Source organism: Uranotaenia lowii, chromosome 2, assembly GCF_029784155.1.
Source record: "Uranotaenia lowii strain MFRU-FL chromosome 2, ASM2978415v1, whole genome shotgun sequence".
Taxonomy (NCBI): domain Eukaryota; kingdom Metazoa; phylum Arthropoda; class Insecta; order Diptera; family Culicidae; genus Uranotaenia; species Uranotaenia lowii.
Genome location: NC_073692.1, coordinates 33,905,874 through 33,931,754, shown reverse-complemented (window position 1 = coordinate 33,931,754; position 25,881 = coordinate 33,905,874). Strand labels below are relative to the sequence as shown.

At 32.3% G+C, this 25,881-nt stretch overlaps 1 protein-coding gene across 7 annotated transcripts in view; it reads right to left on the bottom strand.

Moving 5' to 3' along the window:
* Window positions 1-4,588: 4,588 nt before the first annotated feature.
* LOC129742096 (protein abrupt) overlaps window positions 4,589-25,881 on the bottom strand; it is a 183,970-nt gene continuing 162,677 nt past the window's right edge. For 4 of the 7 annotated variants that reach the window (XM_055733943.1, XM_055733938.1, XM_055733939.1 and 1 more), the window contains 3 exons: window positions 14,134-14,628; window positions 13,822-14,067; window positions 4,589-8,807 (listed from right to left, as the gene is read on the bottom strand). In XM_055733943.1, the coding sequence (XP_055589918.1) occupies window positions 8,341-8,807; window positions 13,822-14,067; window positions 14,134-14,628 (1,208 nt within the window). In that variant the 3' untranslated portion in view covers window positions 4,589-8,340. Of the gene's footprint in view, window positions 8,808-13,821; window positions 14,068-14,133; window positions 14,629-18,471; window positions 20,387-25,881 lie in introns of those variants that run through there. The other 3 variants (XM_055733942.1, XM_055733941.1, XM_055733944.1) reach the window with 3 other exon arrangements.

The window sequence follows — 25,881 nt, the reverse complement described above, 5'->3', positions numbered from 1 at the left end:
TCAATTTTGTCAATTTTGTCAATTTTGTCAATTTTGTCAATTTTGTCAATTTTGTCAATTTTGTCAATTTTGTCAATTTTGTCAATTTTGTCAATTTTGTCAATTTTGTCAATTTTGTCAATTTTGTCAATTTTGTCAATTTTGTCAATTTTGTCAATTTTGTCAATTTTGTCAATTTTGTCAATTTTGTCAATTTTGTCAATTTTGTCAATTTTGTCAATTTTGTCAATTTTGTCAATTTTGTCAATTTTGTCAATTTTGTCAATTTTGTCAATTTTGTCAATTTTGTCAATTTTGTCAATTTTGTCAATTTTGTCAATTTTGTCAATTTTGTCAATTTTGTCAATTTTGTCAATTTTGTCAATTTTGTCAATTTTGTCAATTTTGTCAATTTTGTCAATTTTGTCAATTTTGTCAATTTTGTCAATTTTGTCAATTTTGTCAATTTTGTCAATTTTGTCAATTTTGTCAATTTTGTCAATTTTGTCAATTTTGTCAATTTTGTCAATTTTGTCAATTTTGTCAATTTTGTCAATTTTGTCAATTTTGTCAATTTTGTCAATTTTGTCAATTTTGTCAATTTTGTCAATTTTGTCAATTTTGTCAATTTTGTCAATTTTGTCAATTTTGTCAATTTTGTCAATTTTGTCAATTTTGTCAATTTTGTCAATTTTGTCAATTTTGTCAATTTTGTCAATTTTGTCGATTTTGTTAATTTTGTCAATTTTGTCAATTTTGTCAATTTTGTCAATTTTGTCAATTTTGTCAATTTTGTCAATTTTGTCAATTTTGTCAATTTTGTCAATTTTGTCAATTTTGTCAATTTTGTCAATTTTGTCAATTTTGTCAATTTTGTCAATTTTGTCAATTTTGTCAATTTAGTCAATTTTGTCAATTTTGTCAATTTTGACAATTTTGTCAATTTTGTCAATTTTGTCAATTTTGTCAATTTTGTCAATTTTGTCAATTTTGTCAATTTTGTCAATTTTGTCAATTTTGTCAATTTTGTCAATTTTGTCAATTTTGTCAATTTTGTCAATTTTGTCAATTTTGTCAATTTTGTCAATTTTGTCAATTTTGTCAATTTAGTCAGTTATTTCAATTTTGTCAATTTTGTCAATTTTGTCAATTTTGTAAATTTTGTCTATTTTGACAATTTTGACAATTTTGACAATTGACAATTTTGACAATTTTAACAATTTTGACAATTTTGACAATTTTGACAATTTTGACAATTTTGACAATTTTGACAATTTTGACAATTTTGACAATTTTGACAATTTTGACAATTTTGACAATTTTGACAATTTTGACAATTTTGACAGTTTTGATAAAGTTGACAATTTTGACAATTGTACATTTTGACAATTTTGACAATTTTGACAATGTGAACAATTCTGACAATTTTGACAGTTTTGACAATGTGGACAATTTTGACAATTTTGTCAATTTTGTCAATTTTGTCAATTTGTCAATTTGTCAATTTTGTCAATTTTGTAAATTTTATCAATTTTGTCAATTTTGTCAATTTTGTCAATTTTGTCAATTTTGTCAATTTTGTCAATTTTGTCAATTTTGTCAATTTTGTCAATTTTGTCAATTTTGTAAATTTTGTCTATTTTGACAATTTTGACAATTTTGACAATTGACAATTTTGACAATTTTAACAATTTTGACAATTTTGACAATTTTGACAATTTTGACAATTTTGTCAATTTTGTCAATTTAGTCAATTTTGTCAATTTTGTCAATTTTGTCAATTTTGTCAATTTTGTCAATTTTGTCAATTTTGTCAATTTTGTCAATTTTGTCAATTTTGTCAATTTTGTCAATTTTGTCAATTTTGTCAATTTTGTCAATTTTGTCAATTTTGTCAATTTTGTCAATTTTGTCAATTTTGTCAATTATTTTGTCAATTTTGTCAATTTTGTCAATTTTGTCAATTTTGTCAATTTTGTCAATTTTGTCAATTTTGTCAATTTTGTCAATTTTGTCAATTTTGTCAATTTTGTCAATTTTGTCAATTTTGTCAATTTTGTCAATTTTGTCGATTTTGTTAATTTTGTCAATTTTGTCAATTTTGTCAATTTTGTCAATTTTGTCAATTTTGTCAATTTTGTCAATTTTGTCAATTTTGTCAATTTTGTCAATTTTGTCAATTTTGTCAATTTTGTCAATTTTGTCAATTTTGTCAATTTTGTCAATTTTGTCAATTTAGTCAATTTTGTCAATTTTGTCAATTTTGACAATTTTGTCAATTTTGTCAATTTTGTCAATTTTGTCAATTTTGTCAATTTTGTCAATTTTGTCAATTTTGTCAATTTTGTCAATTTTGTCAATTTTGTCAATTTTGTCAATTTTGTCAATTTTGTCAATTTTGTCAATTTAGTCAGTTATTTCAATTTTGTCAATTTTGTCAATTTTGTCAATTTTGTCAATTTTGTCAATTTTGTCAATTTTGTCAATTTTGTCAATTTAGTCAATTTAGTCAATTTTGTCAATTTTGTCAATTTTGTCAATTTTGTCAATTTTGTCAATTTTGTCAATTTTGTCAATTTTGTCAATTTTGTCAATTTTGTCAATTTTGTCAATTTTGTCAATTTTGTCAATTTTGTCAATTTTGTCAATTTTGTCAATTTTGTCAATTTTGTCAATTTTGTCAATTTTGTCAATTTTGTCAATTTTGTCAATTTTGTCAATTTTGTCAATTTTGTCAATTTAGTCAATTTAGTCAATTTTGTCAATTTTGTCAATTTTGTCAATTTTGTCAATTTTGTCAATTTTGTCAATTTTGTCAATTTTGTCAATTTTGTCAATTTTGTCAATTTTGTCAATTTTGTCAATTTTGTCAATTTTGTCAATTTTGTCAATTTTGTCAATTTTGTCAATTTTGTCAATTTTGTCAATTTTGTCAATTTTGTCAATTTAGTCAATTTAGTCAATTTTGTCAATTTTGTCAATTTTGTCAATTTTGTCAATTTTGTCAATTTTGTCAATTTTGTCAATTTTGTCAATTTTGTCAATTTTGTCAATTTTGACAAATTAAAACTTTTTTTTTCATCTTTTCCCTTAAAGTCGATTTTCGGGCACCTCCTGAACCTGCATAAAGATGATTGATAGGCGTTGATAGGTTCGTAGCTTGACTTTTCTTACATCCGTTGAAGTCTTTTGTTTCACAGGAGACGAGAAAAAGCTCCGGAGATAGTGCTTGAGAAAGGGATTTCGGATAGCCAAGAAAGGTTAAAGCAAAAACAACAAACGGTGGAGTTTCATTATTTTATTTTTAAATAATCTTACCGTACGAATGTTATATGTAGATGGGTTTCTTGTTTTCTTCTTATTCCGTTATCCATAATAATAATAATAATAATGATCATCATACTGATACTGAAAGCAATTACACATTAGGAATTTGCTTTGTTGTGTTTACTTCTAGTTTGTTTTTCTTCTCTTGTAAACTTGTTTGCCACTGGTCAGTTTTGGGGCAACGAGGTAGTTTTTTAACGGATTTTCTATATTCGAGTTTTCTTTTTTCTTCAAACAAAGGCTGAGAAAAGTATTTCTTTCTTTTTAATCTATGAGTTTTTTTTGTCAATCTTTTTCTTAATCATCTTTAGAGTTAGTCAACTGGTTTTGTTTGAAGCTTCTTCCCCTCTCTCTAGTAGTAAGTATTGCACTAAATTTGTCCTAACTCTGATCGCACGGAGCCTTATTCTTTTCGACTCGTCAGGGGCTAGTAGGTTTGTGATCAAAATATTAAATCATCTATCTCAGGATTTTAGTTTTCGTCTCATCTATCTGTCAATATGTATCTAATCTGGAGTACATTTGTGTTAGTTTTTGGAGGAAAATTTATCCCTCCTTGGGAGCCTTAATGCTATAGTCTAAACAGATCAATTAAGTTATGGAATCTACACGCAGGTCATCAATTTTGTTGTTTTTGTTTTTTTTTCTGTAAGTACGAAAGCGACGACATTAAGGAAAGCTGGTTCAGCTGGTTGATTTTTCTCGAGCTTTCAACGAATTTGCATACTTGTGGGGATATTACTAGCCAATCGGTTTCGCTTATATATTTTTGTTTGAATTATTGTCTTTATAAACATCTGTCTAGTTCCAGCTTTCTGAGTGCCCTTCTTTCAAGTCTACTGTAACTGTTACGATATTTAAACGATTTTCTTCTATATTTAGCTGGGTGCTACAGTTGAGGAAATAAAAAAATGCTGATAGCTATAAACCTTCCTACTTTAGTTTGAATAAAGCGGGCGTTTGTTTCTAGCGGATTTTTTTAAGTAGTTACATTTGTTAAATTTTTTCTCTGTTTTCTTCATCATTTAGGAACTTGTTTTGTGTGTCTGTCTGCGAGCTAATGAAGTCACGTTGTTTCTCGCGCATATGATTTATCAATAGTTTTGTGTATGCAGCAATGTTGATTGGAAAAAAGGCACACCCCGAAGTTGTAAACCAATGTGGTTTCCGTTGGGTTTTTAATCGACTTAAACAACCGAGAAATTCGAATAAACACAAGTGTTGGATAAAGAGGGAACATGGGAAATTTCGGCAGGGGATAAAATAAAATAAAATCAAAATGAAGAATTTTTTTAAATATATTTTTTCTCTGAAAAAATCATATATAAATCTTGATAATGGTTGAATTATAATAGTTAAAACTAAAAAAAATAGAAAATATATCTTACAAACTACGAGAGTGGTAGCGTTGCTAATCAAACTTTTTTTTTTCTGATTTTCTTTAAATATTGTTTCTTGCATTTGCGCATCTAATTCTTCACCATAATTTCGTTAACTACTACTTAGTTTAACCATAATTGTATGCAACTTTTCGTTTGTTCATTACCGCTTTGTGTTCTTTTTTTGTTTAGCATTTCGCGTTCAGTGTTTCTCTCTGTTTCTTGCATATAATAGATTAAGTCTATCACACATTTAATAGAATAATAATATTGTAATAGGGTTTCTTTTTTTTCCAGTAATTAATATTTAACAACTGTGTGCTGCCGCTGTGTGCATTTACTTCGAATAGATTTTCTCCAAGGTTTGTTTTTTTTCTCTCTTAATTTTGTGTACCATAAACTCAACCGTCGAATCGTTCGACGCAAATAAATAGCCAATGTTATCGCGAAACGGAAAACATTTTTCTTTTAGACAATCGAACCAAATAAGTACAACGTATTGATAGCAATAATAGATAATAGTAATGATAGGTAATAATAATAATTACTAACAAAATTCATTGAATTTTTCTCTTTTTTCTTTACATAATTTTGATTTGAACCATATTTCGAGTGGCAGTAAAACATCAAAAGCGTGGGTGCGTTGGTTCAACTTTCAAGAAGAAACCAAAAAACGTAAACGTACATATCAAAACTCATAACTTTGTTTGTGTTTTCTTTTCTCCGGCTTAAATCGGTAAAATTTAGCTATTATTTTCTCATCTCCTGGGGAGATCTCTTGTTCAATTCGCGCTCAAGAAATCTATATGCTGCTTCTGCTGTAAAATATGTTTTTTTTCTTACTTCTTATAATCATCATCTCCACGCTCATCAGGTTTTGAGGGCTTACACTGGCTAAGCTACTCAACGATCGCTCTAACTTTGTGCTAAATCCTAAAATCGTCTACTAATGATCTAAGGTTTTTTGTTGTTTGTTTGTGTGTTTGAAATAAGAAATATATATATTTACAATTTTAGATTTAAGATACTCTTTCTCTCTCTCTTGAACGATCAGTTCTGGCTGAATGATCGAAAATTGAGGGAAGCAATAATCGGAAGAAAGCTGTACATGTACCTACTGGGTGGAAAAAGGGGAAGATTCTGATTTTTTTAAGTACAGATAACTGAGTTTTTTTTCTTAATTTTTTTTTGACTTTTTCGAATTTCTTTTGATGCCAAAGGCAATGAGATTCCTCAACCGGCGATTTCGAATACTGGTCGTATTCGGATGTTCGCTCGAATGCTATTGCTTCTTCTTCTTCTATCGATATAGGGTTTATGTATGTTACAAATTTTTAGTTCTAGTAATGTTTGTACACATTTTATTTTGTCATTTTCACCTAAACAAGAGAAAATAATCAACATAACGAAAAAATACACATTAAATGTGATTCTTTCTTTACTTCCTCCGGATGCGCATATTCCGTTATCATTACTTAAATTGGTTGATAGTTCCTTCTTTTCGGAGAGACTATTTAACATGGGAGAGAAAAAAACGCATTTTTCTCAATGAAAACAAAACATTGTTTAACTTCACTATTTTAAGAGGGGGGCAAAAAAACTAATGATACAATTATAATATACCCGTGTTGTGTTGCACTGAAGTGTTTAAAGTTGATTTGTTTGTTTGTTTTTTTTTGGGAAAAAAACCTGAGAGCGATTCTCTACACTAAAACACTGTGATCCTGAGTAAGTATTTAACAGTTCTGAGTAACAAATAATAATACGTTTCAGTTGTTTAACAATTGACATAAATAAAAAAAAACGACATATTTCGTTCCGGTTGAATAATGCTGGATTTGTGTTTGTATCGAGTATCGATCATTGAACAAATCTATCGTTTCTATTGGTTGAACTACACTGGGCAAAATTGCCGGTTGGTTTTCATTCGTCTGTTCATGTAGAATGCTCCTTAAAAAGTTGGGACTTTGTGTTGAGATTCGTTAAAAATTAATGAGTATTCATTCTGTTTTGGACTAACTATTGATGGTGAGATTCTACTGAATGTAGCAATTCGTGAGATTTCAAGGTTTAGTTTGTTTGTGCCAGGCGGTGTTATCTCGTAAGGGTAACAAAAAAGAAAAACTTTTGTGACGTTGACCTAAAGTTTTTCTGTATAGCAAATTGATGCAAGTATACTTGAATTGATATCGTATCGGTTCAGCATTGCTTTTTTTTTATTTTCTTATTTCCGTTTTTAAATCGAAAATCGTATAATTTTGTTCGTGTACGGTGTTGGTATTTCACGTATGTATTCGTGTCATTTTTGTTTGTTTATTCCGTTCGGTATACAAGTATTGATGTTTTATCTCTTCCCTTTTGACGTATACTATCAAGTTTTCTGATATAGAGGAGTCGTATAGCTGGTTTAGATTATAACAAGATTGGTAGAGGGAAGGAAAAACTCAAAAAATCAAAAGTTAATCAGGATCCTGAAAAAAGTTTAACGTTTTCCGATCGAAAACAGAACATATGTATGTCAGTTGCGTATGTCAAGTATACTTTCGGTTTAGATGATGTGTGTTTTGCTTAAATTGTTCGTATATCGGTTGTTGCTCTGATAAAAGTTCGTATATTTTGTTTTTTCTCTGACATGCATTAAAATTTGCAAAAATTTTGTTTTTTTCTAGAGATGAGTTTGTGCTTCAATGAATGAACAATAAAACCTTATAGCGGGATAGCGTTTGCGCGTATACAGAGTGCGGTATGATTCTCTGTCGAGGAGATTAGTATACATATCAATGCTTTTTTGTCGTATTAGTTTCAGAAGGGCTGGTTCGCTTTTGTCAAGAGTAGAATTCAAGAAAAGTTTTCAAGCCATACAAAAAATTGCCATTCGAAAGAGTAATAAGCTTTGAATTACTTTGGAGGTCTCATTTTGTCGGATGCCTTTTAGTGAATTAGGATTTTTGAAGGGCAATTTTCTGCATTCTGGTTTCCATCTGTTTTAGACCAGCCCCACGTGGGAATTGTATACTCTTGCGTGTGTCTTTTTAAAATCTCGTAACGGTTTTCTAACTATGTTTGTAATTTGTTGAGGTAGACTGCTGGATTTATAGGTTGTGAATCAACGGTATAGCGTTTGTAAATAGGTATACTTATACAACTAGGTAAGTAGAACAACATTTCCTGTTTTCCTAGCTTTCTTTTTCTCTCTAAAAGGAGCTATTCTTTTGTTAAATTAAATGCTGTTGCTATCTCTGAGGTATTTCGATTGCGGATTGCAGTGTGTTTGTTTGTGTTTCTTCTTCTTCTGCTCTTAACGGCTACACGAGAGTTCATTGGATATAGGATTCTCGACAATAAAATAGAGGAATAAAGATGAGGTATTGACGTTCCCTAGCCCTAGATAGGCTAGGCTCTCTAGCATGAGATGAGGACGATATTCCACTCTTCTGCTATTTTGGATGGATTTTTACAGTACAGATATTCGAGGACAACTATCATACTCACTTAATTAAGGATGGCACAACGAATTTACTCTTGTGTTTCGTTTAGTACTTGTTTTGTTTTTGTTTATTTGCATTGGAATCGCAACGGCGAATCGAGTGCTTCTTCCTGAGTTAAAACATGCTATTCTACCAGAGGCATGCGCGTAAAATCCACAAAGATTTTATTAATTTGTACCGACGCCCTCGTCATCGGAGAAATTCCGTTCATCTCCGGAACTGTTGCCATCGTCATTGCCGCCATGGTGGTGTTGCGGTCCATCCAGGCCCAGGTCCATGGGTTCCGAGGAATCGCCGCGCCGAATCGAGTCATTGTGCAGGATCGAGTTGTTGTTCAGGTTGTGGTTTCCGTTTCCGGCTGCCAGCGATAGGAGCTTCTGTTGGGCACTCAAATGTTGCTGGTGCCGGTCATCCCGGTTGCCGGATGGTTCAATCGTTACATTGGGCGACGATTGCAGCTTGCCGAGCGACGAAAGATCTGCTCCAGCACTGGCGGCCAGTTTGGCGATGTCCAGCTGTGGCGGCAGGAATCCGGGCGGTAATTGTTCCAGGTTGTGACCCATAGCCTTCAGTTGGGCGTATTTGGCCGCCTGAATGGCGGCTGTCGCTTGCTCTGGGGTCATTCCACCCATGCCTGTGAAAAAGAGTATATTCAGTTAGCAATATAATTTCTTCAAACTGAATTCTGAAGCTGACTGTTAAATCTCAGTTCTTATTTTCAATTCTGAATTTGAGGTCTGAATCAGAGCTCTGATTTTGAGTTCGGAGTTGTGAGTAAAATTGATAAAAAAGTCGAATAACAAATTTCAAAAATGTCAAAAATGTCAAAAATGTCAAAAATGTCAAAAATATCAAAAATGTCAAAAATGTCAAAAATGTCAAAAATGTCAAAAATGTCAAAAATGTCAAAAATGTCAAAAATGTCAAAAATGTCAAAAATGTCGAAAATGTCAAAAATGTCAAAAATGTCAAAAATGTCAAAAATGTCAAAAATGTCAAAAATGTCAAAAATGTCAAAAATGTCAAAAATGTCAAAAATGTCAAAAATGTCAAAAATGTCAAAAATGTCAAAAATGTCAAAAATGTCAAAAATGTCAAAAATGTCAAAAATGTCAAAAATGTCAAAAATGTCAAAAATGTCAAAAATGTCAAAAATGTCAAAAATGTCAAAAATGTCAAAAATGTCAAAAATGTCAAAAATGTCAAAAATGTCAAAAATGTCAAAAATGTCAAAAATGTCAAAAATGTCAAAAATGTCAAAAATGTCAAAAATGTCAAAAATGTCAAAAATGTCAAAAATGTCAAAAATGTCAAAAATGTCAAAAATGTCAAAAATGTCAAAAATGTCAAAAATGTCAAAAATGTCAAAAATGTCAAAAATGTCAAAAATGTCAAAAATGTCAAAAATGTCAAAAATGTCAAAAATGTCAAAAATGTCAAAAATGTCAAAAATGTCAAAAATGTCAAAAATGTCAAAAATGTCAAAAATGTCAAAAATGTCAAAAATGTCGAAAATATCAAAAATGTCAAAAATGTCAAAAATGACAAAAATGTCAAAAATGTCAAAAATGTCAAAAATGTCAAAAATGTCAAAAATGTCAAAAATGTCAAAATGTCAAAAATGGTCAAAAATGTCGAAAATTTCAAAAATTCGAAAACTTAAAAAAATGTCAAAAATATAAGTGTCAAAAATGTCAAAATTTGTCGAAAGTATTAAAAATATCATAACATGAAAGAATATCAAAAAAAATAAATAAAAGTATCAAAAATGTCGAAAATATAAAAAAAAATAACAAAATGTCAAATTTTTAAAATGTCGAAAAAATGAAAAATGCCAAAAATTAAAAAAAATTCAAAAATGTTAAAAAAAATCTAAAATATCAAAAATATAAAAAATGTCAATAGTGTCAAAATGTCAAAAAAGTAAAAAATGTAAAAAATGTCAAAAATGTCAAAAATGTCAAAAATGTCAAAAATATCAAAATTGTCAAAAATGTCAAAAATGTCAAAAATGTCAAAAATGTCAAAAATGTCAAAAATGTCAAAATTGTCAAAAATGTCAAAAATGTCAAAAATGTCACAAATGTCAAAAATGTCAAAAATGTCAAAAATGTCAAAAATGTCAAAAATGTCAAAAATGTCAAAAATGTCAAAAATGTCAAAAATGTCAAAAATGTCAAAAATGTCAAAAATGTCAAAAATGTCAAAAATGTCAAAAATGTCAAAAATGTCAAAAATGTCAAAAATGTCAAAAATGTCAAAAATGTCAAAAATGTCAAAAATGTCAAAAATGTCAAAAATGTCAAAAATGTCAAAAATGTCAAAAATGTCAAAAATGTCAAAAATGTCAAAAATGTCAAAAATATCAAAATTGTCAAAAATGTCAAAAATGTCAAAATTGTCAAAATTGTCAAAATTGTCAAAAATGTCAAAAATGTCAAAAATGTTAAAAATGTCAAAAATGTCAAAAATGTCAAAAATGTCAAAAATTTTAAAAATGTCAAAAATGTCAAAAATGTCAAAAATGTCAAAAATGTCAAAAATGTCAAAAATGTCAAAAATGTCAAAAATGTCAAAAATGTCAAAAATGTCAAAAATGTCAAAAATGTCAAAAATGTCAAAAATGTCAAAAATGTCAAAAATGTCAAAAATGTCAAAAATGTCAAAAATGTCAAAAATATCAAAATTGTCAAAAATGTCAAAAATGTCAAGAATGTCAAAAATGTCAAAAATGTCAAAAATGTCAAAAATGTCAAAAATGTCAAAAATGTCAAAAATGTCAAAAATGTCAAAATGCCAAAATGTCAAAAATGTCAAAAATGTCGAAAATTTCAAAAATTCGAAAACTTAAAAAAATGTCAAAAATATAAGTGTCAAAAATGTCATAATTTGTCGAAAATATTAAAAATATCATAACATGAAAGAATATCAAAAAAAATAAATAAAAGTATCAAAAATGTCGAAAATATAAAAAAAAATAACAAAATGTCAAATTTTTAAAATGTCGAAAAAATGAAAAATGCCAAAAATTAAAAAAAATTCAAAAATGTTAAAAAAAATCTAAAATATCAAAAATATAAAAAATGTCAATAGTGTCAAAATGTCAAAAAAGTAAAAAATGTAAAAAATGTCAAAAATGTCAAAAATGTCAAAAATGTCAAAAATATCAAAATTGTCAAAAATGTCAAAAATGTCAAAAATGTCAAAAATGTCAAAAATGTCAAAAATGTCAAAATTGTCAAAAATGTCAAAAATGTCAAAAATGTCAAAAATGTCACAAATGTCAAAAATGTCAAAAATGTCAAAAATGTCAAAAATGTCAAAAATGTCAAAAATGTCAAAAATGTCAAAAATGTCAAAAATGTCAAAAATGTCAAAAATGTCAAAAATGTCAAAAATGTCAAAAATGTCAAAAATGTCAAAAATGTCAAAAATGTCAAAAATGTCAAAAATGTCAAAAATGTCAAAAATGTCAAAAATGTCAAAAATGTCAAAAATGTCAAAAATGTCAAAAATGTCAAAAATGTCAAAAATGTCAAAAATGTCAAAAATGTCAAAAATGTCAAAAATATCAAAATTGTCAAAAATGTCAAAAATGTCAAAATTGTCAAAATTGTCAAAATTGTCAAAAATGTCAAAAATGTCAAAAATGTTAAAAATGTCAAAAATGTCAAAAATGTCAAAAATGTCAAAAATTTTAAAAATGTCAAAAATGTCAAAAATGTCAAAAATGTCAAAAATGTCAAAAATGTCAAAAATGTCAAAAATGTCAAAAATGTCAAAAATGTCAAAAATGTCAAAAATGTCAAAAATGTCAAAAATGTCAAAAATGTCAAAAATGTCAAAAATGTCAAAAATGTCAAAAATGTCAAAAATGTCAAAAATGTCAAAAATGTCAAAAATATCAAAATTGTCAAAAATGTCAAAAATGTCAAGAATGTCAAAAATGTCAAAAATGTCAAAAATGTCAAAAATGTCAAAAATGTCAAAAATGTCAAAAATGTCAAAAATGTCAAAATGCCAAAATGTCAAAAATGTCAAAAATGTCGAAAATTTCAAAAATTCGAAAACTTAAAAAAATGTCAAAAATATAAGTGTCAAAAATGTCATAATTTGTCGAAAATATTAAAAATATCATAACATGAAAGAATATCAAAAAAAAAAATAAAAGTATCAAAAATGTCAAAAATGTCGAAAATATAAAAAAAATAACAAAATGTCAAATTTTAAAAATGTCGAAAATATAAAAAATGCCTAAAATTTAAAAAAAATCAAAAATGTTAAAAAAAATCTAAAATATCAAAAATATAAAAAATGTCAATAGTGTCAAAAATGTCAAAAATGTCAAAAATGTCAAAAATGTCAAAAATGTCAAAAATGTCAAAAATGTCAAAAATCTCAAAAATGTCAAAAATCTCAAAAATCTCAAAAATCTCAAAAATCTCAAAAATCTCAAAAATCTCAAAAATCTCAAAAATTTCAAAAATCTCAAAAATGTCAAAAATGTCAAAAATGTCAAAAATGTAAAATATGTCAAATATCAAAAATGTCAAAATTGTCAAAAATGTCAAAAATGTAAAAAAATGTCAAAGTTGTCAAAAATGTCAAAAATTACAAAAATGACAAAAATGTCAAAAATGTCAAAAATGTCAAAAATGTCAAAAATGTCAAAAATGTCATAAATGTCAATAATGTTAAAAATTTCAAGAAGATCAAAAATGTCAAAATTGTCAAAAATGGCAAAACTGTCAAAAATGTCAAAAATAATAAGGATGTCAAAAATGACAAAAATTGTCAAAAATGTCATAAACTGTCAAAAATGTCAAAAATGTTGAAACGTCAAAAATGTCAAAAATGCCAAAAATGTCAAAAATGTCAAAAATGTCAAAAGTGTCAAAAATGTCAAAAATGCCCAAATAATCAAAAATGTCAAAGTTGTCAAAAATGTCAAAATTGTCAAAATTTTCAAAATTGTCAAAATTGTCAAAATTGTCAAAATTGTCAAAATTGTCAAAATTGTCAAAATTGTCAAAATTGTCAAAAATGTCAAAAATGTCAAAAATGTCAAAAATGTCAAAAATGTCAAAAATGTCAAAAATGCCAAAAATGTCAAAAATGACAAAAATGTCAAAATTGTCAAAATTGTCAAAAATGTAAAAAAATTTAAAAATGTCAAAAATGCCAAAAATTTTAAAAATGTCAAAATTGACAAAAATATCAAAAATTTTAAAAATGTCAAAAATGCCAAAAATGTCAAAAATGTTAAAAGTTTCAAGAAGATCAAAAATGTCAAAATTGTCAAAAATGGCAAAAATGTCAAAAATGTTAAGAAGGTCAAAAATGTCAAAAATAATAAGAATGTCAAAAATGACAAAAATTGTCAAAAATGTCGAAAACTGTCAAAAAGGTCAAAAATGTTGAAATGTCAAAAATGTCAATAGTGTCAAAAATGTCAAAAATTTCAAAATATGTCATGTTGGAATTGTTAATAATGTCGAAAAAATTTTCTGAAAATGTGTTTCGATTCTGAGTTCTAAGTTCTAATTTGAGTTTTGGAACTGAGTTCCAAATCCGAGTTCTAAATAAAAGATCGGAATTCGAGTTCTGATTTTGAGTATCTCGAGATTTTTCCAAGAAATCGCACTCACCGAAAGCATTCTCCGTGATGAACTGTAGGTACGTGTCCAGGATGGCCGATCCGGTGGGGGTGTTCTGTTGCATCGGATTGCCGCTGCTTCCGCCTCCGCCTCCCAGTCGATCGGCGCCACCCATGCCGGACAGTCCGGAACCGTTTCCACCGACGCGGCCATCGTCTCCCTTGCCCCCGTCCGGTTGCCTGACGCGGGTTATCGTGGTGCTGGGATGGTTGAACGCTGAAAGATCACCGTAGGGAACTTCGGAAGGTTACAATTGGGTTTTTTTATGGTTGAGGTCACTGTCCTAATGGGTAGGATACTTACTTGATGGCGACATGCCCAACATGCTTTCGTGGAATCGACGCTGTGCCTCGCTGTGGCCGCTCTGCTGGGACATCGTGAGGTCCTCGGGATCATCGAAATCATCGCCTTCACCTCCGGAGCGCAGTTCCAGCTTCATGCCATCGTTTCGTCGGGTTCCGGTCGGGGATGCTCGGGCTCGCAGTTCGGCAGGGGAAATCTTGACGCCGGCCTTGGCCAGGAGACGCGAGGCCAGCTCGGGATCGAAGGGACTAGGCATCGGCAGCACCGGGAGGTCCTTGGTCGAGATGCCACGATGCTGGCGGGACATGTGCGAGTGCAGCGAGTTACGGGACTTGGCCACGGTTCCGCACAGTACGCATCGATAGCCGGGGCAGACCGTGTGCTTGTCCTCCAGATGGGTACGCAGGGTGTGAGCCGAACGGTAGATCTTGCCGCACTTTGGACATGGCCGTGGATCGGTGGCACGAACACGGATTTCTAGAGAACGGCGAGAAACTGCAATCAGAGTTGGGTGGCGGAGAAAAAGAGAGATGGTCGCAAATGATAAACATAAATCGAACTGAAATCAAAAATATGGCGGCGAGAGAATGTTTGGATTTGTTTGGTCTTTTTTTTCTCAGTGTAGTTGCTGTGTTAATTTAAGATACTTGTGCATACTGTAGTGGAGTTAGTGCGAAACATGTTAGGGAGAGCTAGTCTGAAGATAAAACCATTTCTTGTTTAATTTTTACTTTGTTTTTATTATTTCTCTTTTTCTTTCTGTCGGAAACATTAGTTTACTGTATTTCTTCTCCTCTTTCTCTCGTACTACCAGCGTTGAATACAAAACTAAACTTTACAACTCTTGCTTACAATGTTGGTTGTGTGTAATCATTTGCTGCTATTTGTTTGTATTTGTTTTTTTCTTTGCATATTATATGGCGTTTAGTATGTACTGTTCTGTGAATCTTGTTTTTAACATATTTCATAGGGTATTAAAGCAGTTGTTTGGTTATTTGTTTGCTTGTTATTGATGTCTCTTTATTGGTGTAGAACTTTGTTTTCTAAATAGTGTACCCAGGGGATAAATCACACGGTCTCTAGCTTTAGCTTAACTTTGCCATATACAGCAATGGTTGTTATGGCCAGAGTCATATGAATTTCCCCTTTCTATATTGTATACTTCTGAACCCAACAAGCAAGTGAAAACTATACAAATCATAGTTATTCTGAACGAAAAGTGAAATTAACATTATTTCTATGTTTGGAACTTTTTCGCCCGCTTTTAAACCTAACCTAAATAAACACTTTAAGATAGAATCAAAAGTATATTTTCAATAAACTTTTTTTTTTGTTTTTTTTTGTCAGATTTATGGCGAGTTTTAATTTGCTTACTGAATTTGAAATCCATCTGCGGGGGTGGGCTTTTCCTAACTAAATATCAATACTATTAGTAGGTAAAACTTACGTGGCGTAAGCATCACGAGCGCTGCTAAAGAATGTTACAAATCTAACCTAAACCTAATAGTTGAAGGTTTCGTAGCTTTTTATTTTTCGTCTCATTGGAACTGTTACGATTTTCATTTTCTTTTGCGAGGTGGGGAAACTTCACTACTTCACTATAAACGATCCTGGTATAAATTCAGTATCAAAAGGCTCGGTCTCATTTTTTTCCAAACAAACCGACTAATAACTGTCCGATTAAGGTGGAAAATACGGCCCGAAAAAAAAAACATCAATTAAAACCAAGCAAGACGTCAAGAGCAGGGCTCGCGAAGAAATTAGCTAAGGTGTGGCGCGCACAGCAACATTTTTGCTGTTCGGTGTGATAAATAATAAACGGAACCGTACGGAATTTTTCGAAAACCTTTTCGGGCTTCGAATGAAAAAAAAGTGACTGGAATAATGACTATCACACGGTTTGTTTTTTTTTCTCTCGTTTGTCTACCTTTGCTGTTAGCGTTTGTTGTTAATATTTCTCCTACTATAGTGTATAGTTTTCGTAGCGCCTTCTTAACTATGTTTATAGATTATTTTTCATTTGTAACACTACGCCCTTGGTTTCGTCATTAGGTGTATTTTTCCTTTTTTTTGTTTTTGCATAAATATACAGATAGTTCTTCTTCTCAATATATATATAGAGTCAATTATATAATAGGAACCTTTTTAGAATGTCTAAAATAGAAAAAGGAATCAACTTTATTTCTCTAACTTGTTTTACAATTTTACGAAACTCATTGATTTGCATTTTTGCAGCGAACGTTTAGAAAGGTTCGTGTGAAAAAAAAGAAATGCAGCTAATTGTTTTAACGTTCGTAACTTATAGGGCTTCTTCCTTTGCACATTTAACCTAGAGTAAAATTAGTTTGAAATTTGATTGAATGTATTTAGTATTGATTTGATTAAAGAAGGTACACTGCTAAATAAATATTAAAATAATTGGTTTCTCATCGGCTGAGCGATCGGGTTTAAAAATATTTTCTATCCAAACAATAATACTGATCCATTGGTTTAAAACACAAACGATTCGTGTGAGAAACATCTTCTAAACAAAGCTAGTGGATGCGTTAATAGGATTTCCCCAGTTTTGAAATTATATTTTCACTTTCTATTCGTTTTACGTTACGTAATATGTGGGACTAGAAAAAAAATAAAGGAAACTGTTCGTTCTTCCGCCGATTGAGTTGCTTTGTAAATTCAAGGCTCTAAATTTGATCGAAAATTACACATCGAATCGGATTGGGTTAAATTGTCAAAATAGTTCACTCTGTTGTGGTAGGAGCCTACTTGGTTGAATGATTCAACTGAATCAAAGCAATCGAAAGATTCCTTTTAATTCAACCACGGTAAATGAAAAGTTCATATACCAGTATTTCGAAAGCAACTGAAGAAGGTAGTAAGTTGCTATCGAATAACTGGTATATAAACTTTTCATTTACCGTGGTTGAATTAAAAGGAATCTTTCGATTGCTTTGATTCAGTCAAAGTAGTTAAAAAATTCAAATGTATCAAAATTGTCAAAATTCTAAAAATTCTAAAATGGTCAGAATTTTTAAAATTGGCCAAATTGTCAAAATTGTCAAAATTGTCAAAATTGTCAAAATTGTCAAAATTGTCAAAATTGTCAAAATTGTCAAAATTGTCAAAATTGTCAAAATTGTCAAAATTGTCAAAATTGTCAAAATTGTCAAATGTGTCAAAATTGACAAAATTGACAAAATTGACAAAATTGACAAAATTGTTAAAATTGTTAAAATTGTCAAAATTGTCAAAATTGTCAAAATTGTCAAAATTGTCAAAATTGTCAAAATTGTCAAAATTGTCAAAATTGTCAAAATTGTCAAAATTGTCAAAATTGTCAAAATTGTCAAAATTGTCAAAATTGTCAAAATTGTCAAAATTGTCAAAATTGTCAAAATTGTCAAAATTGTCAAAATTGTCAAAATTGTCAAAATTGTCAAAATTGTCAAAATTGTCAAAATTGTCAAAATTGTCAAAATTGTCAAAATTGTCAAAATTATCAAAATTGTCAAAATTGTCAAAATTGTCAAAATTGTCAAAATTGTCAAAATTGTCAAAATTGTCAAAATTGTCAAAATTGTCAAAATTGTCAAAATTGTCAAAATTGTCAAAATTGTCAAAATTGTCAAAATTGTCAAAATTGTCAAAATTGTCAAAATTGTCAAAATTGTCAAAATTGTCAAAATTGTCAAAATTGTCAAAATTGTCAAATTTGTCAAAATTGTCAAAATTGTCAAAACTGTCAGAATGGTCAAAATTGTCAAAATTGTCAAAATTGTCAAAATTGTCAAAATTGTCAAAATTGTCAAAATTGTCAAAATTGTCAAAATTGTCAAAATTGTCAAAATTGTCAAAATTGTCAAAATTGTCAAAATCGTCAAAATTGTCAAAATTGTCAAAATTGTCAAAATTGTCAAAATTGTCAAAATTGTCAAAATTGTCAAAATTGTCAAAATTGTCAAAATTGTCAAAATTGTCAAAATTGTCAAAATTGTCAAAATTGTCAAAATTGTCAAAATTGTCAAAATTGTCAAAATTGTCAAAATTGTCAAAATTGTCAAAATTGTCAAAATTGTCAAAATTGTCAAAATTGTCAAAATTGTCAAAATTGTCAAAATTGTCAAAATTGTCAAAATTGTCAAAATTATCAAATTGTCAAAATTGTCAAAATGGTTCAAATTGTAAAAATTGTCAAAATGGTCAAAATTGTCAAAATTGTCAAAATTGTCAAAATTGTCAAAATTGTCAAAATTGTCAAAATTGTCAAAATTGTCAAAATTGTCAAAATTGTCAAAATTGTCAAAATTGTCAAAATTGTCAAAATTGTCAAAATTGTCAAAATTGTCAAAATTGTCAAAATTGTCAAAATTGTCAAAATTGTCAAAATTGTCAAAATTGTCAAAATTGTCAAAATTGTCAAAATTGTCAAAATTGTCAAAATTGTTAAAATTGTCAAAATTGTCAAAATTGACAAAATTGACAAAATTGTCAAAATTGTCAAGATTGTGTTAAAATATTGTTAGTTGTTTCAAATTTGCGTCAATTTTGACAAAAATGTCTCGCAAAAGTTTCTTTTTTGTCGAGCGGGTATTTTTCCAGTTGAAATTTCGAAATACAAAGATTATCGTGTAATTTTCGATCACTGTCGGTCGAGTGTCGACGACGGGAACTTGCAACTCAGGTTGAATCGGGTTTGAACTAAAGAGCTGCTAAACGTAACGTTTAACGTTTTCGTTTTCGTTAAATGTGTTTTACTTCTTCTATTTGGACTATATACCGTGAACAACTCCAACTGCTTTAATGCAATGACTATACACTGCGTCGTTTGTCGTCACTCAAAAACTAAAGGAGGGGAGGCTGGACTGGGTGGGGTTTAGGGTTGGGGGAGTTTTTTTTTGTCTGTATTAACTCCAACACTAGAAGCTTCTTCTAGGGTGAAATTGTTAGCCGCGATTGGCGCTAGTAATTTTTAATGTTTTCGTATGACTATTTCTTTATCTTGGAATAGTTAGGAACTTTAGTAGACAACCCGCTATGAACCGGTTGAATCGGTTCAAAATATTAGGGGTACCAAATACTTAGTTTTTAGTGGAGACCAACGGTTTTTCGTGTTCAACATAGGAATGTTATTTTTGTGGTAGTTTTTGGTAGGCATATTGGATCGATTTTCTCCACTGGTCGGCAACGGTCGGAATGCGGACACTTTAGGGAATGCCAGTAAACGGTCCACCGGAAGAGCGCATTGCCTTCATTTTGGCCCACTGGCTGGTGTGTTTTAGCCGCATGTGGTTTCGAACGGAGTTGGGATGAGCAAATCGGCGACCGCACTGGATAACTGGGCACACTGGACTATCCCGGGGGTAGTGGCGGTCCAAATGTTGCCTGAAGACACGTGGTTCCAGCGGGACTTCGCACAGGGGGCACGGTAGCAGGTAGACCTGGCCACCCGGATTGTTACTGTTGCCGCTGCCGCTGCTGCTGTAGGCGAACAGATTGCTGGTTCGATCGTTCTGATGTTGGGATAGTTTCTGGGACTTGGAGTCGTGCGAAAAGCTGTTGTTAACGGAACTGGTATTTACGCTTCCTGCGGTGAATGGGGACACGGAGGAGCTGGTGGAACAGTTTTGAGGCGTCGAAGAGGGAGGAGTTGTGGCAGCGGCCGCGGTGGTCGATAAGAGGAATCCTGCCAGTTGCTGCTGATGTCGCTGCAGATGCGCCTGGAGACGTGCTTTCTCGTTGAGGATGTGTTGTTTGAAGGCAAGATCACGCGAGCCAGACTTGTGGGCGACGAAAAAATCATTCTGATCACTGCCGTCTCCCAGGGAGGCACCGTTGGCTGCGGCTGCGGCTGCCGCAAGAACTCCTGCCGCCGCCAGCTGCTTGTGGTAATCGCTGCTGTCCAGCGTTGTCGCACCCGACAGAATGCCATCCTTCATGTCGGGCTCCTCCATCATGCCTTCATCATCCTCGTCGTCGTCTTCGTCTTCGTATCGACTGTCGCTTTCGTCCGGCTCGGTGGGACCACTTCGGCGGCCACTCAGACCATCCAGTGAGGCACTTATCAGACAACTTCGCTGTTGTTGCTCCTGCTGCTGCTTCTGGTGTCGTTCTTGTTGCTGGTGCTGCTGCTGCAGACTCTGTCGTTGTTGTTCGTGCAGCCTCCTCTGCCGATGTCGCGCATTGTTGTCTTCGTCTCTGTCGTCGTCGTCGTTCATCTCCTCCTTTATTCGCGTATCGCAATGTTGGCGTGCATCTGCAATCGTGATTTGAGGATTGCAGTGTTAGATGATTTCTGATCGCCCAAAAGTCCGACCCTGATCTGTATTGGTTAATTATTTTTATAAGCGATTCATTTGCTTTTTTATTTTCTTATTGTTTCGTGATTGCTGATAATTTGGAATGAATTTGGTTTGTGTTTTTTGACAATTTTTTTTCAACGAGACCTAATTATAAGCTACAAGCGTTTGAGAATCAGTTCACGATTTTTGCTCTGAAAAGTAGAAAAATTTGGACATTTGTGCGGCGTCGTTTGGCGCGCGCGCATTTTTTCATTCGTTTACTTAGAACCAATTGGGTTTGCTTAGTGCGATTTTTGCGTTTCGAGTGTACTCGATTTGAATTTGGCTTCCTCGAACCTCGAGGCATTTGCGATAGCGTTTTGTTCAGTTATAAAAATCATTATACATCGATAGAGATCACGGTCGTGTTTGATATTATTAATATTTAGATCTATTCAAGTAGTAACTATTGCGAAACGATGTTTTTTTTGTTGTTGAACGGAAATGGTATAAAACTAAGGTGAAAAACGAAACTTATGACAAACGATGCCTACACGATAATGGAAACTAAAATTGAAATCATAAGAGAGAAGAAGAAAAACATATCGAAGAAAGTAAACACAAACGGTGCTGATTTTTAATTTTTGATAGGAGCGATGGACTTTTCCATAAGAAAAAAAAACTATTCAGTGTGTCGAAAACAAAAAGTGTTCTTTTGGACAGGGTGTTGTAAGTAAAACTAAAAGTTAAATGTTAGAGAGTAAATTAAAATAGGTAAATTCAATTTTGAATGTTAGTTCGCAGTTCACCAATTATTATTAATTGCTATCTACAGGTTTTGTGTGAGAAATTGAATTTCGTCATCAAAGATCATTCGCCCGTTTTCTAAATCTTCGATGGTTTTTCTTCCGAATTGAGTTTTGGCCTGATTGATAAATTGTAATTTTTTTCTGTGGATGTTTTTTTGTACAATTTTTGGAATGGGGGTTTTGAAAGTAATTTGAACCGAAAACTTGAAACAGAAAATGACGATGTTTTATGCGGATGAAACGTGAAACGAACTCAAAATCAAAACAAAACGTTTATAATTCAACTGATATTAAAAAAAAAAACGAAAATGAAACCGAACTTCTCATTTTGATTAAATATTAATAATTATTATTTTGAACAATCAGAAATCATTATTAACACTGACGGGTAAGTAGGTTGGTTACTTGTTTGGCATTTGTTTTACTTGTTTGCTTTCATTATTTTTCTATTTGGATACGTAAGAATAGGCTAGAGTTTATCGAAAAGGAAAGAAAATAGAAAATTAGGAAATAATAATTACAGAAAGTGGCGCGGGAGCCAGCAGCAGCGGTTATGCGCAATATTCTGTGAGACTATTAAAAACTAACAATAGAGCAAACTGCAAGGCAAATTCTAATCTAAAATATATTCTATCGAAAAACGAGAAAATAATAAACGTTACAAACGGGGAATGGGGTAGACCTTTCGGTAAACATCAATCGATAAGAGCGCATCATCAAAAAACGGTGTAACCAAATATGTATGTATTTTGTTGGTAACTATTCAAACGCAATCAGGTTGGAAATCATATCATTATCGCCATCGTCATCATCATCATCATAGATGAGTCGTCCTAGTTTAGCAGTGACAGGGGAATAATATTTAAACTTTCGAACGCCATAGTTTGATCGGATGTTCGCGGGAATGATTTGTATAAACACTACAGCGATAGCAACATTAGAGCGCAGTGTGATTTGGTTTTGCGGTTTTTGGGTGGTGGTCCTCAGAAAACCAAAAAAAAAAAGAACACCCGGTCACCCGGAGTCAATTAGGTTGTCGGGTTTGTCTGTTGTTGGTCTCTAAATATACGGTCACAGTTGATGCAATCAGTTAAGATAAGCATCGCGTAAATGTGTTGCAACGCTTTTCCCTTCCACCCTCAACCAGTTATTTAGTTGTAATGGCATCGGAAATTTGATTAAATTAGTTTTCAGCCGAACCGTATTGGAAAGCTCTAAACAGCTTTGGTTGTCGGAAATGGGATCGCGCGTTCAACGTTGACAGTTGACTGGCGTTTAATTTAATTCGAGATTAAAAAAGAGCTGTCTTTTGGTGTGGAGTTTAACGAACTATTGACAAGATACGTTGAAATGAAATTTGAAAATCGAATCCATTTTCTAAAGTTAGAAATTTGCATGGCGACCGTCAAAATTTTTTGACAAACTATTGAAAGAGTACCTTGTATCATAGTTAGTTATTCTCTAAAGTTAGAAATGTTAATTTAATTCTTACATGGTGACCTTCAAAAACAATTCAACGAGTTATTAGGTGCTATCGAATTTTCGCTACAAAAAATCCTTTGCAATGGATGTCGCGTTTGCTTTCTCCAGACTCGCCAGTTTGATTGATAAAAAAACCAACGACCTTTTTTCAGATCTCAAAAATCCAGACAAAAGGAAAACGAAAAAAAAATTATTCTATGGCGACCGTCAAGAATTCAAACATCTTATTGAACGATGGTGTGAAGAAAAAAAACCATAAAGGATAGTTTTGTACATTATTTTTAACATCAAAGCAATCGAAGTCTATTCGGATAACACCAGCTTCTAGAACCATATCTATCCGTGACAACGTTGATTACACGATGTGAGCATAATAAATGTGTTAAACATAAGTAAAAAATACAACAGCCAAAGCGGTGTTTGCATAGGAGAATGAAAATGTTCATGGATTAGAAAAAAATCGGAATGCTCTCACCAAGATCTCGTACGTTTGCCGTCCCTGCGCCCGACGTTATTCGCATTATGGCAGTTATTTTTATCGGATTCGCTTCTTTTTGCATACGAACACGAATAACACGAACGTTTTTCAATTTCACCACACACATTAGCTCTTCAGGACAGAACAAGGATGTTTTTTTTTTCTTGCAAACTCCAATTTATGTTTCATTCACAACGCGGAACCAACTACTTTCAGACCACTGAATGACTTAAAAATTAGAATTTTCAAAGTACTAAAACTGAAATGCAGGAAAAACAAGAACCCAATTAAATGTGGCACCGCAATACGACCGAAAAAAATGCGACCGCACACGAGCAAGGCCTACTTGGAACCTCAATTCCATTTGGAAAGTTCAAAAGTGCACATAAATTTTGATATAAGAAAATAGTTGATACAGTTCTTGTCATCTCACTCCAAACTCACCCAGTAAAAATTTTGCTTTTGAATTTTCAATGTTTTTTAGAAGTAAGATTACACAGTCTTAAATTAAAAAAAAAAAAAAAAACAAGTAAATCTTTCTTTGGATTGATTACTTCGGTTCGGTTTCGATGTTTCGATTTGCAATAACGAATCACTAATTTAAGGGAAGTTGGATTCGACTGACTTTCCCCAAGTCCATCGATAGATATGTATGTAGGTACATTGTTTCTGATGGATGGAATCCAATCGGTTGAACCAATCATAGGAGTACCCCCCACGAGTCGAGTAGTAGCTGCCTGAATCCGGGTCCGGGGAAAAGAGTCCAATTGCAAACTTTTCCAATCACCATCATCATCGGTTTTAGTGCGTTTTATTTGGGTTTCAGGGTGTTTTTTTTCCTGTGCTCATCAGGCACGTGGGGCTGCTATTTTTGTAAGGCTAAGAATTGAAGAACAATTTCTTCGTATACATTCGACCTGATGGATTCGGATTCAGTTGGGCGGCCAGTTGCATGGGCTTCAATTAACCACACCTTCACTCCGGCGGATTCAATAAGAGAAAAGCATGTGTATAGGTCCAAGTTCATCCATTTGGGATCGAATCCATCCTATCTATCTCGACCGTTGTTGGGTCAGATTAATTCAATTTCATAATCAACTTTTCCGGGCCTGTTCATGTGATCCATGTCCCGAGCCGGAAGGATGAGCCCGTTTGCTAACCGGTGAATGTGTGTGCTCACCCAGGAATTCCCGATACATGTTCGCTCGCAATCGCAAATAGTTTTCCAACAGTTCGCGTTAACGAATCGAAAGTCTATTATTATCGGTAGGTATAGACTGGAGCTGCCCGGAAAATGGAGTAATGAAGATTTCGGTTTGTGGGTTTCCGCATCGGGGAGGAGAAATCATCATTATCGAGCCTGGGCCCGGCTTGGCCGTAATAGAAAAACTGCGTGCATGAGTCCAATTTTTCCCGAACGCTTAGAAGCCGCCCATCCATTTTCGTCCGTCCGTCCGTCTCCGTCGCTTTGGATCACTCATTTCAACCACCGAGGAGCTCTAATTATTTTCGGCTATTTGGTTGTGTTGTTGTTATTTTCGGGGGAGGTTTTCCTCCAAAGACAACCGCCAAACTCTGTTCCGTTTATTGTAGTTTTAGGATCAGGGAGTGTTCTCCTGTCTGTGTTCCGTTCGGAGGTTTTCTTACGATTTCCGGACGGACAAGCCTCCGCGCATTTATCGTTTTGGGAAGAAAATGTGCGGTAATCAGCGCGAGGTGCGGGTGAACGTCGAAAAACAATCAAGTAATTGATTCTCCAATCGCGATTTGCGCCTTCTATTAGGAGGCCGCAATCTATCGGTTTCGCTTCGTAATTACCAGTCAAATACAGAGTGACTGCACCTCCACCATCAGCCACAACCCCCTCGGAATTTTTTTTTTTTGGTTCCGGATGTTCCTAGCAGGGATTCTTACAATTCTGGGCTGTTATTTCAATTTTCTTAAAAAAAATTGTTCGAAATTCAAAACAAAAACCAGAAACTTCAACTCAAACGTTCCTAGGTTGCATACTTTGGGGGGCAATTGCGAACATATCTATCTGATTGTCTGTGCGTTTGTTCGCGCGATTTTAACGGAACTGTCTGGGCGGATTCTACTCAATCCAAGTTCAATCGATACAGAAAATTTCCCTGCACGGAGCTACACAAAATTGTAACAAACTGATGCAAATTGAAAGAGCTGGAAGCAATATACTACTACACCAAATATTTCCCACCTTGTTGGGATTGATATGATGTTTGACTCTAACAACTGTCAACTGTATTTTTTTCAGAGATACTATCGCTTGAATCGTTTCGAAAACTGATATTTTTCTCAATTTGTTTAAGTAAAAAGAAACAAAAATTTCAACTCAAATGATCCTAAATTGCACAATTTTAGGGGCATTCACGAATAAATGTATCTTGTTGTTTGTGAATTTGTTCACACGATTAAATCCGAACTGCTTGGGGTAATTTTGACTAATTTAGACTCATACGTTGAGGAATGCTGTCCTCTATAGAGCTACACAAAATTGAAGTAAACTATTCAAAACTGAAAAAGCTATAAATAATAACAAACTACTTCACTGAGATTACGTTTACCGTCAGGGACATTTACGAATACAAATGTGTCTGATTGTCTGTGCATTTTTTCACACGATTTGGGCTAGAATGCCTAAGCATGTTTCATTCAATTGGAGTTCAATCGATGAGGAATGCTT